Here is a 19,792-nt window from a genome sequence, read left to right as displayed (position 1 = left end):
CCATGACAACTGAGCAAACTGATGAAGATCATGTGATGTGATCAAAAGATCTAGACCAGCTACTAAATGGACCTTGAGGTGAGTCTGTTAAAAGCTGTTTCCAAGGTCAAGAATGAACTTTGAAACTCAAAAATATCACAGCTGCAGCAATGTAATTCAAAATAGGTTATATATATATATATATATATATTCTTTGCCTTTTTATTAATTCACTTTATTCCAATTTAAAGACTACTGAAGTGCTAAAAATCACTAATCACTAAAATAACTTCTTAAAGGACTTCAAACTATAATCTCATGTGAAACAGTAACTGCCACTGAACACACAGAAATGCATTATAAAATGAAGTGTAACCTGGGCTGTGTTTGTGCTAAAAAATACAACACAAAAACACAAGAAGTAAAGCACTGAATAACATTTATTGCACATGTATAAGGCAGGTGCCATTAATCAGTGTAAATAGAAGATGCTGCAAAGAAAAGTGTAAAATATAACCTCTGATACCTGGTAACCACATACACACTGGATCATCTGATGCTGATGTCAACCTCCAGGACTGCTGGAGTCTGTTTTTACATACACATGAGGTTTCAATTGCTTTTTCTTTTTTCAATAAAAGGCAACAGCTAGTATTGTGATATATTTTTTCCCAAAATAACCATGTAGACGTGTGGTAAACCAAGACTGAGGTAGATATTCAATAACACACATTGAAGTCACTCAGCACGACAAGAGCTTATGAAGGCGCGGGAGAGGAGTTACAGTGAGAGCAGCAGGCAGACATTTTTAATCCTGGGGGCCATGCTGAGAGGCTGATCCGTATTTCCCCCTCATTACAAGCTTATTTACAAGATTAGATTATATGTGGCAACAGGATCAACTCACATTACTATAAAAAAAGCAATAATGAAATATGTGGATGTGTAAAACTGATGTTATTGTTTTAGATGTGTAACAGCATTTCATCTGAAGGATGCCTCAACCTACAACACCTCCATCCTTTGAGTTTGCTTTCATCTGAAATATTCCACTTAGAATAAATGGATTTTTAACTCGGAGGGATGTAAAATGGCTGGCACCAAAATTGCTGGTGAAGTGGGCTGTGACATCAGCAGCCATGTTGTGTCCGCCCTAGTTATCGTGTTGTTTAGCTAAATTGAAGTCCCAAACCGCTGCACATTAATATCAGTTCAAGCTAAATTCAATATACGCAGAGAGTCGCAACAAAAATTTCAGATCACATTAGTTTGCTGATGCTGTCTCATTTGAATTTGGTCAAGGTCGGCGTTATTGTCTCAGAGGGGGGACCCATTAAACCGAATATGAAAATTAGTGCGATGAAAGCACAGAAGCCAATAGGAGGAGGGGATGTTATGTAGCCTATAACCCAAAGAAAGATTGTTTTCCATTACAAGCAAAGAGAAAATAAATTCATGTCCAGCAGGGGGCTCTTTCATCTCACAAATGAAGCCAGTTGCAGACATTTGATCCAACACCCATCTAAAATTAGACCCACTCATACTGATAAAAATTGATCAGAGATAAAAACCAAGCCTGCACGCTGAGAAAAATATCTTTTAAAAAAATGCTCTGCAGCTTCAAAGTAAGATGTGAGTTATAATTCACATGTGTAAGAGAAGCATGATGATGTGAGACGTGAAATAAAAAGGATGAAAAAAAAAGTGTCAAACAGATCTTAAAGGATGAAATACAGATAGGACCGAGTTCTTAATGTCACAAAACTTTCAGATACACCCACAGAACCTCTCAAACATTAATCACAGCAGGACACTTAAAAGTAAAATGAAAGCCTTTGAGTCAAACTCTCATTAAACAACACTCAAAATGAAAGTTTGAGGAAAGTAATACAAACTACAGGCCAATTATGGTTTATAGTTAGTAAGTTATTGTTTAATGTGGTAATAAAGTTTAGGTTACTTTTTGGAACAATTTCAATCCAAAGTTTCAGTGCTGGGAACTTTTGTCTGAACAATTTCAGAGTGATTGTACTCAGTAAAACTTTCATCTTGTTTCTGGATAATAGACATCATACGGCCTGTTTAAGTAAGGTTGACTCAAAACCTTCTGAAATTAGTTGAAAACATTAAAATGTTACAGCAAATAAATTAATCAAAACTCCAGTCTTAAGATGCCCCCAAACCCCACGATACATAGTGACAGATAGAGACCACGATACTGTTAAAACAAAACAACAAGAAAGTTCAAGTACATTTATGAGTATATGTTTCACCAGAACAAAAAGTTGCAGTGTCGTGGTCCGATTTCCTTTGCGTGGCTGAAAATCAAAAATATACAAACAAACCACAGGAATCATCATAAACGACACTATGTAAACAGTAAATGTTAATAATCATCATCTCAGACACACACACACACACACACACACACAGACAGACAAATCTTCAACATTTGCAGCAATGTATGATTGATAAGAAAAGTGAGAACCTTGATGCATCATTACAATGGCAACTTGCTTATGTAATTATATTGTCAGGTCCCATAACAAGCCCCATTAGACGCGAAAAAACAAAACACAATCACTCAACTTATTTACAGATTAAACCAACAGTAAAGGTGAATGTGAGGTCACACTCATCAAACATCAACAGCATTTAAAGTACATTCTTTTTGTGTGGAAAAATCTACCCTTGATGTATGTGAAGTTGTGGGTTTTTGAATTACAAAAGATATGGCGAACATCACTGATGAGCACTCAGTACCGACGCATAACCTACAGGAAATGGGAAGACATCTTTATCAATGATTACGCTGCAGATTCTTCTTTTCAAAAAATGATTATCATGCACAATGCAAACGTGTCATGAGTGACAATTTCATAGAACAAAACTCTCAGTAATCCACAAATGTATGAATACACCTGCTAGCAATAATATTACAGAGTATCCGTGCTACATTTAATACAATTATTAGTACCATAGTTTAAATACATTCTTGAAGAACACGCTTCAAAATAAATAATTTCCATATCAGACACATCTGCTGCACTTTGGTTGCATAAGGAGTTTCGAAAATCTGATATTTTCTAACACCAACACATAAAACAAGTACATTCATTCAGCTTCTCTCTCTCTCTCTCTCACACACACACACACACACACACACACACACACACGAGATGTACCCTCTGCCAGCCCATTGGCTTATCTGAATAAGAACAGAAGAGTGAACAGGCATTCCCATTAAGGAGGCAAACAAATAATTAAGATCATGTTTTCAGACAGGACTGAACTTGATGAAACAAAGTAATTTCATGGTCTTGAAAGACATAATGAGAGCATACAAGGAATGCATTACATCACAGTAGGGGATGTGAAAACAAGAAATAACCTAAAAGTACAGCATTGCAAAAAACAAAACAAAAACAAAAAGGTTTCATATTGCATTCACAACAAACACGACAACCACAAAAAAAAAAAAAAAAAAATCCTGACTGCATCCAAATGTTATTGTGAAGTGAGGTCGTCCTTCTCCCGCTCTGTGGCCCCGCAGCACTGAGCTCGGAGCTGGACGTGTGTCCTCGAACCAGCCTGAACCGCTCTGCTGGGCTCATAGGGATGGAAGGAGACAGTCACTGGGGTCACATGTCCCAGGAGGTCCACGGGGCCCCGGAGAACCAGGAGGGCCGTGAGAAGTGATCCCAGGAGGGCCTTGACAGAGAATTGGACATTATTAATTCCTGTGCCGGGCTGCACTTTATCATTGTTCAGTAGAGCTTTCCACAAGTGATAAAACTCAAAGCAGTGGCAGAGGCACACGTTCCCTCAAACAAACACACACAGTCACACACCGTCCATACAGAGTTAGAGATGGAGGGTGTTTCCTTGGTAAAGATGGTAACACGTGAAATACTGTACGTAAGAATATAATAATATATAACTGGTTTTAATCCAAAAGGCTATAGTTTCCTTTATATCCACCACAGATATTTCTACTAGAGCTAAATCAGGTTGATATATCAATACCAATATTAGCTCATTGCGGATATATCGTATCTGTGTGGTCATTTAAAAACAGTTTGTCCACCAGAGAGCACTGACAAGTTGATTTCGACATTTCATAAATTAAACAAAACCCAACAGATGAATCAATAATGAAATTAATGGTCACTTCCCTCCCTCATTTAGTCTGATCATTTTACAACATTTTGTTGTTTCGATTAATCATTGAAAGAGAACTGTAACTATAACAAAACATGTTACTGACGTTGGGGAAGGATGTATAACGTAACAGTGGAACTCAGTTAATTTCAGAGAATATTAATAGATCATTATGTACTGTATGTGATTTTGCATACATTTGTCAGATCCATATTGGAAAAAGCATTCTAATTAATATATTGTGATATCAATTCCAGCCATATTGTCCTGCCCTAAATTCTCCTCAAGACAGCTCAACTTCAACAGCAGCCCACTACGTGTTTCACTTTCACATCAGTAAGCACTTTTCTTCTTTTTTTTCTCAAAAGCTGGATATCTCATTTACAATTAATGAATTCATTAATTTCTCTGTAATGAGAATGAAGGACAGAGAACGCACATTTCCCCTTTTTCTAATATGGTGAGGTCTTCACGGCACTAGAGGCATAAGTATGTTACTTAGCAACAGCTTGCTGAAGCGGTCCACATTGCCTTCTCGTTTCTCATATACGTCCATACAACAAACAAACACAAAAACCAGTGATAACATTTCGGTCCGATGTGTCACTACAAGCCTATGAAAAAAAAACTTCAGTGCAGTCCAGCCGCAGGAGAGTCCATTACATCAGTCAGACCAGCCACAGCTCGAGGGAGCCCTGCCTCCTCTACAGCTCATACAAAAGGAAGCACAGGTACTACTTGTCCTTTACCTCCCTCTGAAAACACAACTTGCCCTTTTCATCACTGCCACATCCATCTCCTGCTTAACTGCTCACACACAAACTGTCCACAGTGCTGTGGTGCTTTGTACTCTCAATACCAAAGCAAAGGTGCACAAAGTATCATTATCAAAATGTTTTTTTTTTTACCCAATTCTGTGTGTTCAGGCGGCATGTGTCTTACAGCTGCTAGCTCAATCCTGCTAATTAGCTACAGCACAGAACTAATGCTGGCATGACAGGCTGGCGTCAGGGTACAAAGAGGTGAGGGCAAAGATGGCAAATTGACATCGTGGTCACTCTCACATAAATTACTAGACATTACTAGTCCTCAGGAGAGCAACACTGAAGTTGTAGCCTGCCCGGATAGTGAAACTAATAAAATTGAGTTATCTCCTGAGTGAATCTCCTCTATGTGACTCCATGAACCTGTAGGTGGTCCAGGAGGAACCTGCTCTATGTAGAATTCAAGGGGTATGAGCTGTCCCTCATTATGATGTTTGTAGAAATAATCTTCCGTTGTACAGGGACTGAAAACCAACCCAGTGGCCCATCACATTCACACTGTAGCAGTTTGTTCAAGTACTTTCCGGCTCTTTCCAAGATGTGAATACAGCTGAAGCCTAACCACGGCAGTTGTGCCGAAGGTGCTTCCTATCACCATGCCCCCTCTAGAGATGATGTCTTTCAACAGCCGTCATTTGTCCTCTCTAGAGGAGCTCTAGCCAAGTTCCCTTTGCCCTACACATGCATTATGCACACTTACATAGATAAGATGAGTGACTTCAGGTTCAGTGATATAGTCTGTCACAGGCTGGAAGTGAGCTAATCTCACTTCTCATCGCTCCTTCAGGGTATGGGCAGTTATTTTTTAGTTCACAGGAGCAGGGGACAAGCTGACATCTTGGGTTGTGCTCAGTGAAACTTTTGTTCAGAACAACACCAAGCTGTGTCCGTCCTTCACAGAACGGACGTCATTGCGCTGTCACTGCAGCGTTTTGCTCTCTATTGGGGTCCCATTCATGTCACAGCGCCTCCCGAGTTTTAGAAAACATGATGCCATCTGGGAGCTGTGTTCTATCTCAAACTTGCTGGGATACCGAATGAAGGTTGAAATAGAAGTTAAGGTGTGAGACTTGACACAATCCCAGTTCTCTGATATCACAATGAGGTACGCTACACTCCCCTCCTGTCATTGGACAGGTAAGAAAAGCTGATGGAGGGTGGTAGATGTGGAAGAGGCAGGGCCTGGTCATCCTGTGACAAATGTGGTATAATTGACGCATTAGCAGCTCGACTGCCAGAAGTGCTCCTATATATAGGCACAAATACCGTACTTCCTTATGTTTTACTGGCTGATGGTTATTGAGTGGTTAAGTGGCAAGGCTTAGAAGAAAGATTTAAAGCAGCATTCATTTATTTTTGTGGCCACTGAGGGGCAGTGCAACAAGCTGTAAACACAACATTGGCATATCATGGCAGATACAGAGCAACATTTACATTCATTTGGAGCTGTGTTTCCACCTGATGAATGTATGGCCAATATCCACTCTCATTTTAGCTCTGTTTTGGTCTCCACCAACTTCTGAGGGAAATATCTGTCTTTTTAGCAGCATAATGCTCCACTATCTTCACCAGCTAGCACCTGCTGTTTGGTGCTGGGCAGCGTATAATGGGTTCAGCACAACCTTTACGCTACAAATAGTGGTCTGTTGTGGCAACAATGTTGATAAAAGCGGTGGGAGTGAGCAGCCCACAAGAAAACCACAAGAATGAGCATTGAGCTGAGGGGAACTGCAGAGTCGGTCTAGGGTAATATTGACAAGTGCATGAAAAAGTCTCTGATGGAAAGCAAAATCTTTGATATATAATTTCCACTATATGCACTTTGTCTGCTCAAGCAATAGCTCAAGCCTCCATTAGACCACATACTTCAAAACACATAAATTACATCACACTAGGATGCCTCTAAGTGCAATGTCCTGCTCTTACCTGGTGGCCCCATGTCTCCTGGATCTCCCGGTAACCCCAGACCAAGCTGGCCTCGTTCTCCTTTCTGACCCCTGTATCCTGAGGACAGACACACAACGCTCTGGCTGAGTACAAATACTGAAAACATGAAGTACAACTGTGCGGTGTCATGTTCACGGAGCGTGTCGTACAGTTAGTAAGATTAGTACAAATGCCGTAACTTGATACACTTTTGCAACCTTTATATCTGTCCAGGGACTCATACAGATCAGCTTCTAGGTGATACAAATATCATCAATACGACAGCAATGTCAGGCATCACGTCTGCACTTCTTGTGAAGCAGCTTTGGTAGTCGATATAGAAACAGGCTACTCTGGATTCCCAGTTTAAATCCCAAACCTTTGAATAATAAAAGATGTACTGACATCCTGTCAAAATAGAAATCATCAAACAAGCCATCTGTGCGTTAGTGTTCGAAGAAGGAGGCATTGTGGGCTTGTACAGCTTTCTGTCAACAATAGGGCCACAAGCACATGTCTTTGAAGATTTCAAAACAGAGCAAAGAGGCCTTTTTTCAATCGGAGGTCAGATATGTGGGTCACTAAAGACATTCAGAGTGAAAAGATAATCAAAGGTGGACTCATTCAATAGACAACAAACAGATGCAACAGAAAACTATGATCACTGGAGGACATAAACATGATCATAAAAGCTAGTGCATAAAAACTCAGCTTTTTTGGTATAACAAAAACGAGATTATCTCTCTCATGTTAAAATTATGTTCAGTCTTTTCTATGGTGGAGATTTGGCTGCTGCATGATTACATGTATCTCTGAGGTGAAAAAAACAAGAAGTGAACACAAGGACATGCTTAGTCTGTCAAAACAAGGTCGCTGAGTAAAACAAAATCAAAGCATTAGCATTAATCTTCAAGTCAGGCCAGCAAGTGCATTGCTTATAACAATATGCACACAAACATTAGTATTATTATATTATTCAAGGGCTTTCTCACTCCATGCAAAGCCGGTAAGTCTTTACAGTTCAAAACAGCAGCAAGTAAGAATCTGAGGGACTGCGAAATGTTTTCCCCATGAGGCACTTAAAGTAATGGAGTCTCAGGACCAGCGGTTGCATGGAGTGCATCAGAAACATTGACAGGAGTATCAAGCATTGCACCCGCCTGGCCCAAAGGGGAAACGCTTCAACGCTTACATGTCAGAGAAAATCTCAGAAAAAAAGGCTTATGAATGCTCCAAAACGGAGTCTCAAAGGGAGAGGGGCTATCCACACATTGCCGCAATAATGAGACTTCTTTCAACACTCACAGAGCCTGGGGCATTCATTCAGGGAGGAGACGTTCCATGGAGAAAAGAGCACTGTACCTTAAGCAAAAAAATACTGAATAGCACACAGGGCAACAAGCTTGGGTGGCACGCTGGTTGTGTGCACTCTGATAAATCGAAAATGCCATAATGCGTCTGCACTTGGTTGAAAGCAAATTGTTTCTAGGGGCACTAATGGACCAAATACGTTAATAGAAAATAATATTGCCACAGAGTGGTTTTTCATGTTTGATTGATAGGATTGCAGAGCTGCACCTGTTGTACACTGTTGTAAACAGTATCATCATCTATTAAATTGTGCTATGCCTTACAAAAGGAAAAAAAAAACACCTTTCTTTGAGCAGCTGCTCCATCAAAGACCAATTACTGTGGGATATTTACTGATATTTCCATATTACACAGCACAAAGCAGAGCAGCTCTGAGTTTACAGCCTGAGTAAAAAAGACACTTTCTTCCAGTCAATATGAATAAATATACAGAATACACTGAAATACAAAATTAAAAATGAATGCTAAAACAACAAAATGTAGAATTTATGAAATATGCACTTCAACATAATGACTTACAGCAGTGAGTATTTTCATTACGATCTCAAAAGTAAAAGATGAATAGAATGATAAATGAGCACTCAATTACAACAAAGGAGGGAAAAAAAAGAAAAAGAAAAAAAACGATGCACATCAGCATGCGTCCTTACGGGTGTTCTCTAACAGCTAGAGACTTTCACCCATGTGAAATCAAACCATGAGGGGAAAAAAAGACTGTGGATTCAACAGAGGGGTTATTTTTCTCCATAAACAATTCATTTTGGCATATTGTAGAAGGAGTCAAATTGGATATTCCAGAGGAGCACAGTCTCCAGCAGAGGATGACGAGAAATAATGAGGAAATATTACCCCAAACTCTCTCCCCAGCTGAGTGGAGGCGCAAGTCAACAAAGAAAAAATTAAGAAGTTGTTGAATTTTTGATTTATCAAGGGAAATAACTTTCCTCTTTATTTTCAATAAATATTTATTGCAAAGCTGCATTAAGAATCACCTATAAAACACTCGTTTGAAGCATAAAAAAATAAAACAAGCTAAACACAATACAAGACATGTGTAATGCAAACGGCATTAACACAGCGCAAATATTTATAGTTGAGTAGTTGCCTACTTTAACTACATTATTCATGAATGAAAGCAGCAGTTTATATTATAGCAGTGGGTTAAAGTGTAAATGGTCTTGAATAATGTGAGGTAGATACAAAGCTCAAAGAGAAAGGCAGATGCAGTGGTGCGTTGATCTGCACCAACACTGTAACACACTCCTCCTCCTCTTCTTAAGATACCATAGTTCTGCTGCGGACACAACACAAATCTAAGCAAGTTTGAGGTATAAAGCCTGACCAGCAAACCATTAGTGTTGTATGAGCAGTCAGGAAGTTGTATCAGTTTGATAAAGAACGTCTACCCTCTTCCTGACTATGCTCCTTTTGTACTTTAGAGGCTTTCTTTCCGGGAGTGAGGTATCAATACTGGGGCTCTTTCCTGTCCACATTGATAATACTTTCTCTTATTCACAGCCAATTCTTCCGTTTGTCTTCATATTTCCCAGAGAGCTGCTGCGCACCACACTCCTGGCCTTTCCTCTGCTTCCCGCCCCTCAGTCTGCATTGATATATGGGTCTAAGCAAGAGAAAAGTACCCATGAATCCCTACAAAATACACGTGTCAACCTGCATTGGTGCCCCCACCCCAATCCAGCCAATCTCAAGTGTTTCATCCAAAAAGAAAAACATCTTTAACTGCAGGCTGTTGCAGTTCACTCTGCATAGTTCATATCAACCTGCAGCTTTGTGTATACAGTAGAAAATGCTGCCTCTTTTAAATGTACGTGTGTGGTAAAGCATATGGCATTTGGATTAATTGGTATATTTTAACACCAATGAGGTGGACACATATGGCGTGGCTACATTAATAGATTACAATTACATCAGACAACAAAGGGTTAATTCAGTTTCACCAATAGTTCTGAGCAATCAAAGGTTAAGCATGTTATTTCTATTTTAACAGAAGTGGTTATTTTTAACGTCTAGCAGTTCAATCTGGCAGCCTGAGCTCCTACCTTGGGAACCGGGAGGTCCGAGCTCTCCTGGTGGGCCTGGTAATCCGTCCTTGCCAGGAGGTCCTGGAGGCCCTTGGAATTGTGAAGCTAAGATGCCTGCAGGTGTCTTCTGTGGCATGGCAGCGCTCGATAGCCTCTCTACAAGGTAAGACAAATCCGAATTTGCATTCAGAGTGCAGGAAAACAGCGACATAACATGTAGAATACATTTGCAGTGGTTTGTACCTTCAAAGACCCTCAGTACTTCATTTCTGATATACATTTTGAGTTCCTCCATGAAGCTGGGATCCCCCTGTATGTGCAATGGAGAAGAATAGAAACTTCACTGAAACATTTGAGTGACGACAAGCACACACACAAAAAAAGCAATTAAGACACAACAGTAAGTCATCTATCATTCACAGTGAACTGGCAGCAGAGGAGGTACAGCAGTTATCACGGCATGAAAATCAAATGGATGCCTGTCATGTATCTCAACTCACAGATCTCCACTACACAGTCTGTGGAAACCATCTGTGCTGAAAACAATGGAAGGGAGGAGGGATTACTGCTAAAATTCACATTTTTTAGCTTTTTATTTTCTCACTATTCAGTGAAATCCCACTTAGCATTATAACATAACATCTGTGCCTTAAACCCAGTAAAAATAACAATAATGGATTCAGTCGGGGAATATTAAATTAGATATTATAACTCCATAAAGAGACTTCTTGGTGTTACTTTATGTCCAATTCTCTGTGCTTAAGAGGGAAAGTCTGCAGTAGCTTGTCACACCAGCTCTGTATGAATCTAAATGTATGTATTATCAAGGCAAATATATAACAATATATGCTTTGCCACTTAAAGGACTTAGAAACCCAAAATAACATGGGTTAAAAGAAGACAGGACACTTCGTGTCAGTCATGTCAACCTTTCTCAAACATTGTTAGAGCTTTCGGGGGCCGCACCAGTAACAATGGCAAACAAGAGTAGCCTTGGACCTTGAATCATTGCATTCAAAACAGCTTTTCATCTCTGCTTTGGATGTTATATAACGGCTGTGACTGTGTACAGTATGTGTAAAATGTCTGTGACACACGGAGGTGTTTTCACTGCAGAGCTCTAGGCACGCCCACATATCTCTGTCTTTCTCTCTGTCTCCATCTCTCTCCCTCTCTGACCTTCTGTTGCGCCTAGATGAGGAGTGGGAAGCGCTGAGCAGAAAAAGAGAACAGCATCCTCCCTTGCACAGCCTTGTTTGATGTTTCATGCAGAAATCTGTAGCTGCACCATTTTCCAAACAGGGAACGAGAACTGAACTAGTTACACAAGCTCAGGAAGAAAGTAGGCTGATTACGGTTTTAATAGTCTTTGTTTGCTCTGTGGTATCTGCAAATGTACAACGTACCATGAGGTTTACACTCCCCAACTGTCCTGGAGGACCAGGATCGCCTCTTAGGCCTGTTGGTCCGATCGGTCCAATAGGGCCAGGATCTCCTGGGCGACCCCTCTCGCCTTGAACGCCTCTTTCTCCAGGAATCCCTGGATCACCCTGCAGTTAAGAAGTCCAGACATGTGTCAGCTCTATATGACGCAGTACTGAAACAAACTGTTTAGATCTGGTTGAGTTCTACAGTAAAACAATCAAAGCTACATTTCTTGGCAGGCACAAGCTCCACCACAGTCACTATTTCCAAGCCTGACTGTGTCGCTTAAGATGCTGTGCACACTGACCTATTTCTCTTAATGTGTCCAGTCAGTCACCTGTCCTGAGGTTCTGTTGCCAACTATAAAGCTAAAAGCCTCATTTTGCATCCTCTATTTGCAACCGATTACAGCGGAAGTGTGACAGAGCTCTTTAATTTTGGGTTGAAAATACAATAGGAAACTGCACTGAGCGTTAAATGCCTTTATCTAGTGCTTATGTGCTTGTGGGGGATTAGTCATATTTGTGCTGAAGTGAAGACTTTCATTACTATTCATCAAAACCTTTTTTTTGTGCATTATACTCTGAGTCATAAAAACAGCTTCTTTTTAGGAAAACAGGAACGACTCTACTTACACGTTCTCCTTTGGATCCTCTGTCCCCGGCTCTACCTGTTACTCCCTTTGAAAAAAAAAGCAGAAACATGTTTTTTAAGGCTTTGTTGTCACAGAAAAAAGGTAAAGGAGTAACATCTTAATAATTGGAAAAATAAATGATCCTGACCCTGAAGCTTTTCACCCCACTACACACAAAGTATTGATTTTCAGCAACATGCGGTGCAATATTCTATTATTAAAAACCACCACATTAACATATTGCTCATATTTACTCTAAAATTTGCATACGTTTTTCTTTGTTGCCTGAAGAAAAAAAAATGTGAGCAAGCTTATCCTGAATTACTTGACTTTGAGAAATGTACACTTTTCAGATGACTGTGCATTGATTGCTTCTCACTCAGCTCAGGTGCATCGCTTGTATAATATATCCCCATATAGTGTTTCACCTTCTGCAATGTCACTGCTTCTCTGCATCACTCCTGTTTTGTTTGAGAAATGTCTGCTTTCCCCACCAGCTGTCTCTACTGTATGGAAGAGCTGGGAGAGAAAATACCTGTCTCTGGCTTCATGTCACAACATCTTGTGTCTTCCAATCCCTCCCTGTCACTCCTCATTGCTTCCCTTAGCCGTGCTCACAGCAATACCTCTGGGAGCATCTTTGTATCAATTTCCTGCTGGATTACAGGAGCCATGCAAAAGACAATCTGGCATGATGTGGTTTTAAAATGGGCATCTCTTTGTGATGCTGTTCTCCCGTGCCTGCTTTAATCTGCGGTACTCTGTATTCCCCAATGCCTGATGGGAGACTTAAATCTATCATCTTTCCCACTGAAATGTGCTTCCCTGAGCATTACATTAAACCTCAAAGCAGTGTGCAAGGGGTCTGGGGAGAGGAGCAAAACCACCTGCTAGATGGCACTGTTGCCCCACCAAAAAAGTCAGGCACCATGGCAGAAAGACATGAGGACAAAACTGTAGAAGGACTCTTGGCAATGCTGAGATTGTGGTGGAGGAATATGGAATATTAACTAATAATAAGAAAAAAACAACAAACTGTTGGGGCTGTCAGTAAGGCGTTTGGTGACAAAAATCTTGTAAATCAGAGAGCAAAACAGTAATACTCCATAGTCAAACCAATTTGGCATTAGACTGTATAATGTGTTAGGAATGGCTATTCATAGTAAATCTGTTCTGCATGCTGTGAGCCCATTCTGTGTGATTATGTAGTAAATAGTGTATAATATATTTGATCAGTCACCTAAAAGCAGACTTTGCTGCAGTGTTTGTTCAATTTTAGCCAGGTTCATCAGGCAGGAAAATGCATATTTAATCTAAGTGTCTACTGCCCCATATTACAAACACTTTATCATTGCCTGAAAGCATTAACTGTATAATTAGGGGGAAAAGACTAAAAGTCAACAAAGCCTTAAATCTGCAGGATTCCATTCAGTTTTTATCGTTAAAATCTCAAATATGCAAATAGGTTTAATGCACTCAGGATGCGGTAACTCGGGGGGGGGGGGGTTAAAAATCTGCTGTGCCATCTTTCTGTAGCTCGGCTGATGTAAAGCACTTTCTATAAGGGGATTTGCAACGTGTTCGCACAACTCACCTTGTATCCAGGAGTTCCATCTTTTCCAGGTCTCCCCTGCTCAAGGAGTGCAGCACAAACAAAGACATTTTGTATCAGCTCCCACCTTCGATTGGATCAGCACTGTTGCACTCCTAGTAATCTCCACATTTAATGAGATATCTCAACCACAGGGTAATGATCCTGATTGCTGTGTGAACACTGTTCCATTGTGTGCTTACAGGGAAAATTACAGAAACCATCTCTGATGGTAATTACATAGAGGAATGTAATCATCTACAGGACAAGTGATCGCTAACATATATATTTTATCCATATTGTCCTTGAATCATGCTCTTTTTTCCCATATAGAGGTAAAACAACCATGCATAAACCTGCTGATGTAAAGGAGCAGTGTGTTATTCAAAGCCCTATTTCCAGCCTGGACATTACTGCGAGGTGCTTTGGCAACACCTAGTAGTGATTATAAAGGGAAGAGCAACAGAATTCATGTAGCATCCTTACAGCAACACCTTGGGGTCCCTCGGGCCCTGGGAATCCTGTCTCTCCGAGCGGCCCCCTCTCACCCTGTCAGAGAACAGAGACAGCCGATGTGTCAGTCGGCAGTGACAAAGGAATGACACGTGGATTGACAGCTCAAAGAGAGTTAGAGGCTGCGGCTCACCGGCTCTCCTGGGATCCCTGGCTCTCCACGAGCGCCGGGCTTCCCCTGTCAATCACAAACATAGGAAGAGAACAGACCGTGTTTGACAGGTCCTCAATGGTGTCATATCTACAGCACCTCTGCACCTCCCATTTATGTACACCAACCCGCCTACTATAGCTGCACAGAAAATCCACTGAACGGACCACAGGTTTGTATCCCAGTTCTTAATGGAAGGGGTGTTGTGTTATGGGACTTCTGTTTTGATAGCTGCTATTCTGTGTACTTTATGAAACATCATCGACTTGTTGCCAGCAGCACACTCACACAACACAGATGATTGATCAAGGAGGAGCATGTGTCCGCGTAAATTAATCGAAAAAAAAATCTCACTTACTGGAGGACCTGGTATCCCAGATGGGCCAGTCAAACCAATATCACCCTGAAGGGAACATTGGAGACGTGTCAGATAGATGATGTCCACATTACGGAAAGAATACACATGAATCTCTGTCATGTCAAGCACACACATAGATATTGATATCAGACACTACCTAAACTTGGCTATAATGAATGCTCCTGTGCTCCTCACTGTTTGGACAAATGCAATGAACACATAAAACACACAGATATGTACAAGTATCTACTCAGAAATAGGGAATAGGGAAATATGATAAACAACCTCCTTATGAACTTAAGTCTTCTTCATATTTCATAAACACTTTTCATATGTCACACCCTTGACAGTATTCCCCTAAAGGATAAATGACTCTGGATGTCACAGAGACTGAAACGTTCCACCCCTCAACACATACTCACTCACACAGAGTCACACACTGTCAATCAGTGGCAACTTTTCCCATACAAATTTAGATGTGGGAAGTTGTGAAAAGTTGCATGCAGGGCTAGTTTTGTTCCAGTAAGGAAAAAGCGTCCAATAGTAGCAGTTCATTGTGCAGATGGTTGACTATAACATGAACGCTTTGGCTCCAAATTGCTGTGGTATTACTCTATATCCAGTTCAGAGATTGCAACTTGAAATTTCTTCAGTCACATATTAAAAAACAACAAACTCAGGTGATTGAATTCTCCTGAACATATTTATTTTCCCTTAAGTTGACTTCAACAGGAGCAAATAATGTGTTTCACTTTCAGACTGGCAAGCATTTATAAAAAAAAAAAAAGTTTTTTAGCTGGATAGCTCTTTAATAACTCTGTAATGCGGATGAAGTACAGAGACAGCACTTTCCCTAACTGTGTAATCAGCTTAGGTCATGGCAGATGAGATGATTCTCTGGGCCCATACTGTTGCTTACCTTGGCACCAGGTATCCCTTCAAGCCCAGGTAATCCCATGGCCCCTGGGTCCCCCTATGAGAGAAAAACACACCACCTGCTGTGGTCAAGACACTATTGACATAGACTATGGGTTGTTAGTTCCCCCCCTTTTTGCAACCAAGAATGATGCTATTTCTGTCTCACAGTCTTCAATAGGAGAGTGAGTTTGGTGATGAGCTACCGGGAGGTAAAAAGTATCATTATATGGCTGTCAGTAGGCATAAACAACCAAATATAGATCAAAGCAACATGAAGGAAAGTAAATTAAATTCTGCAGGAGCCAAGATTTCACACATTTCTATTTCTCCTCTTAATATTCTCAGTCAGGTATTAATACAACCCTTCATGTGTCAATATGAAGATAATCCTAAGAGGACAATACTTCCACCTGAGTGTATTATATTGTATGCTCTATGACACATGCTGTCACACCTTGTAGACTATAGATGGGATAGAAAAAGAGCCCCATTTGACAATCACAATCAGACTTGCTTTCTGCACTAAAAATAGAGAACCATTCCCAGCGCTCGAGCAAGTGATGGCCTCTATCTACCTCATCTTGCTCAAGCTGCCATGGAGAAATGCCATTACACAGAATAGAGGGGCAACCGCTGCTGACATAGACGGATTGTGCAGGTAATTGTCACACATGTAGATTGTCATGAATAAGCGAGTGCGGCTAAGGGGAGAGTGGGCCAGCCAGAGGATCAGCTGTGAGACGGATTGGGGCAATTCCACCACAGCAGTGGAGCCGCTCACACAATTTATTAAAATGTCAAATTAACATCCTGGTGAAAAATCACTGTGCAACACAACAATAAAAAACGCAATTGGCCCCGTGAGAATAAAGAATTCAAGTTGATGGCAGAAGAGCCAAATTGTTTCCATGTCTGTGTGGATTGTGTTCAGGCGTCAGTATGGGGGTTGGTGGTGGGGGGGGGAGGGCATCTGAAGTGCAGAGAGAGTTCATAGGTTCCCACTGGCAAGACAATATGGTACAACGGTTTCATTTTTGCAGGAGACATGATCTTTTTTTTGCTGTGTGTTGGAGTTCTACTGAGAGCGTTTAAGTGCTCATGCTCAAAGGTGTATTGACTTATGTTGTTGAGAACCACTGAGACAATGATAGAAAGCAACTGGCAACTCTGACTTCTCCATTTCTTGGGCAGCACAAAAAAATTGACAAATATTACATTAAAAATACATTCAGAATGAAAAGCTTCAACTCACCACAACTCCTTCATCTCCTTTGGGACCCTTAGAAGAGAGAGAGAGAGAATAAAAGGACAGATTACTCCCATAAATGTGCAAACCGCTACCATACAAATCATAAATATAGTCTGAAATGACATGTGGCTACTGTATATTATTGTCATTAAAATTAATAGCATTCATTATTGTTTCTCTTTTCTGGCAAATTTCTGTCTGTAAATCATGCTCACATTGTGTTCTATGTGACGGTTGTCTTTCTCAAGCAAGATTAAAAGAGATCAGGATCATATAATCCAGTCTGGTTATTCCTTTTACAAACACTGGGCATGCAGGTTTAACTTTTCAGTAAAGCATTTCAGCATTTTTCCACATTAATAAAACAAAGAATAGTTGATACATTGGGCCCCTTGTCCCTCTTAACACTGATGAAGATGTTCTCTTATTGATTGCTCCAGAGGAGCTGTTGGGCTGTAATGGATGCAGTACAGGGAGAAGCATCCTCAGGATTTAGCTGCGGTTCATGTGCATTGTGCACTGGGGATATTGGAGTGTCTATTTTATGTCACCACCTTTAGTGTTCGTTGTGGTGGATGGATCCCTGCAAGGCCTGTGAGTGAACGTCTCCCAGGACTGGACACGATTGCAAGCTGTCTGATAAGGAGGAGCAGGAGGAGCTGATAAGCAAAATCGGGTCACTTCGGCTTGGAACTGTGCAGAGCGACTGAACTTCCAAGTCCATTTTGCATATCAATGATGTTGTGAGTTCTGGCGAGGGTCAGAGACACCTGTTTGAGAGTCAGGGAACCTCTTGGCCGTCACCAACTACCAGCTCTCAATGAACATGATTGACTGTGATAGGGCCTCAGAAGCCGAGAGATAACACTGGAGGGCTGGTCACGTCATTTGTTATTTGGCTCTCCCAGGTTCTGCAGCTCATACAGTATCAACATGCCTGTGTGCTAGTGTTTCTCCACAGTACGCTGTAAAGGATTTGCTTCAGGCATAACAATGATTATGCTTACCGGAGCACCAGGAGCTCCAGGGGGTCCTAAAATAGCTCCACCACTCTGAAAAGACATTTTTTACAATATGGGTCACACACATTTTATCCACAAGCACAGATTATTTTCTGCCAATATGACTGATACCATGCCTTCAATGGATCACAGTGACATTATCACTGAGTTAGAGTCATTTGAAAAGTCTTTTACCTGCAGCTTGTACAGACTGCTCATCCCATTGCCCTCCACATAGGGTACACCCTAAAACACAACCAATCAGTAAATCAGACATCTCCGCTCAGAGACTCTCTCGCTGTTCTGTGAGTTTTCGGCACAGAGAGTCTTTACAGAAAACTGTACAGTAGGTCTGGGGCAGTTATACACTGTTGAGCCCTTAAAAGCTACATGACAGAGATCAATAGCTCATTTGGAGATTACACAAAGAGAGGGGAAGAGCGCACGAGAGAGTGAGAAGTGAAAGGAACAGAGAAAAACAGAGAACAGCAGACTTAATAATCCTTGTGCCAGTGTTAATTCAAAAAACGAGAGTATCTCAGAAATACAAAAGAGCACACTGATTAAAAGAGATTCGGGTATGAGAACTAGGTAATCTAGACTACTTGGGTAGTATTAGATCATAAAAGGATGTTTTTCCCATGATAGAGTGGTAGAGGTCAACTATTGTAAATGTAGAAGGAGTCAAGGTTCTCATTTGGAAGCAAGCGGATGCCCGTGCCCTTTTCAGGCCACTGAGCCATCCCCTGTCCTCCCAGACTGCAGTTTATGAGACCAGGGTGTTTGTGTGTGTGTGTGTGTGTGTGGGGGGGGGGGGGGGGGCAAGTTCAAGGGGACAGCTGATGAATTATAGATTTGCCTTTGGAAGTGCTTACTCACTGGCCTTTTAAAGGGAGGAAACATGATTCAATGCCAGTGAGCAGGTCGCCACAATTCCATCACATTTGTACGTGTTTGTCAGTTATGTTTTTCTTTTTGCACTAAATACTGTTGGACTGAGCAAAATATAAGTGCACTGATGGTCATTTCTGTGGGAGGAGCTGCCAAGTCTTTGACTCCAACTTTCACTTGTTCGTGGGAAAAAGAAGATCTTTAGATAGTGCCGATAAAAGCAAGAAAGAAGTCATGTTCACATGTTTTCAATGCGTTAATGTGTTGAATAGATGGCTTTAAGTCTGTAACCTTGAGATCTTTTTTAACAGAATGAAGAAAGTCAGTTTGTGTAACAAAATTAACCATAAAATGTATTGAAGTGTACATATAGGGCGACATGGAACCGATGACCCTAAGAGAGGTTTTGAGACCTGCTATCACTATTTGGCTTTCGTTGCGGCAAAAGGAACTTACTGGAGGTCCTGGAAGACCTGGTCTGCCTGGTGGTCCTTCATTTCCCTGCCAAACACAAACCAGAGGAATTCTTAAACATGTCAGTGAAAATGGAAATGTTTATCAACCACAGTCCCATGCTAATGTAAGCCAATGATATGGAACCCCATTTGACATTTTTAAGATTCCTTTAAGAGGTCTGGTTGATGCACTTTATCTTTATAATCTTTATTAATTATAGGAACTGGATCAATTTAGTGTTTTATTTTCTATCTACCTATCTTCAAAATTCAGGACAAAACTAGATTTCATGGAAAATAAGT

General features: G+C 40.8%; 1 protein-coding gene across 1 annotated transcript in view; it reads right to left on the bottom strand.

The window, feature by feature from the left end:
• Positions 1–3,589: 3,589 nt before the first annotated feature.
• The window catches only part of LOC139294672 (collagen type XIX alpha 1 chain), an 89,007-nt gene continuing 72,804 nt past the window's right edge, over positions 3,590–19,792 (bottom strand). The window contains exons 35-49 of the mRNA XM_070916597.1: positions 19,491–19,535; positions 18,339–18,389; positions 18,150–18,194; positions 17,146–17,172; positions 15,895–15,948; positions 14,976–15,020; positions 14,600–14,644; positions 14,440–14,502; positions 13,957–13,992; positions 12,364–12,408; positions 11,710–11,853; positions 10,547–10,613; positions 10,322–10,459; positions 6,891–6,968; positions 3,590–3,690 (exon numbers count right to left, since the gene is read on the bottom strand). Of these exons, the coding sequence (XP_070772698.1) occupies positions 3,590–3,690; positions 6,891–6,968; positions 10,322–10,459; positions 10,547–10,613; positions 11,710–11,853; positions 12,364–12,408; positions 13,957–13,992; positions 14,440–14,502; positions 14,600–14,644; positions 14,976–15,020; positions 15,895–15,948; positions 17,146–17,172; positions 18,150–18,194; positions 18,339–18,389; positions 19,491–19,535 (984 nt within the window). The remainder of the gene's footprint in view (positions 3,691–6,890; positions 6,969–10,321; positions 10,460–10,546; positions 10,614–11,709; positions 11,854–12,363; positions 12,409–13,956; positions 13,993–14,439; positions 14,503–14,599; positions 14,645–14,975; positions 15,021–15,894; positions 15,949–17,145; positions 17,173–18,149; positions 18,195–18,338; positions 18,390–19,490; positions 19,536–19,792) is intronic.

The sequence above is a fragment of the Enoplosus armatus genome, chromosome 12 (assembly GCF_043641665.1).
Source record: "Enoplosus armatus isolate fEnoArm2 chromosome 12, fEnoArm2.hap1, whole genome shotgun sequence".
NCBI lineage: Eukaryota > Metazoa > Chordata > Actinopteri > Centrarchiformes > Enoplosidae > Enoplosus > Enoplosus armatus.
Note: the sequence above shows the minus strand (reverse complement) of the source record. Positions and strands in the feature narration are given on the sequence as shown.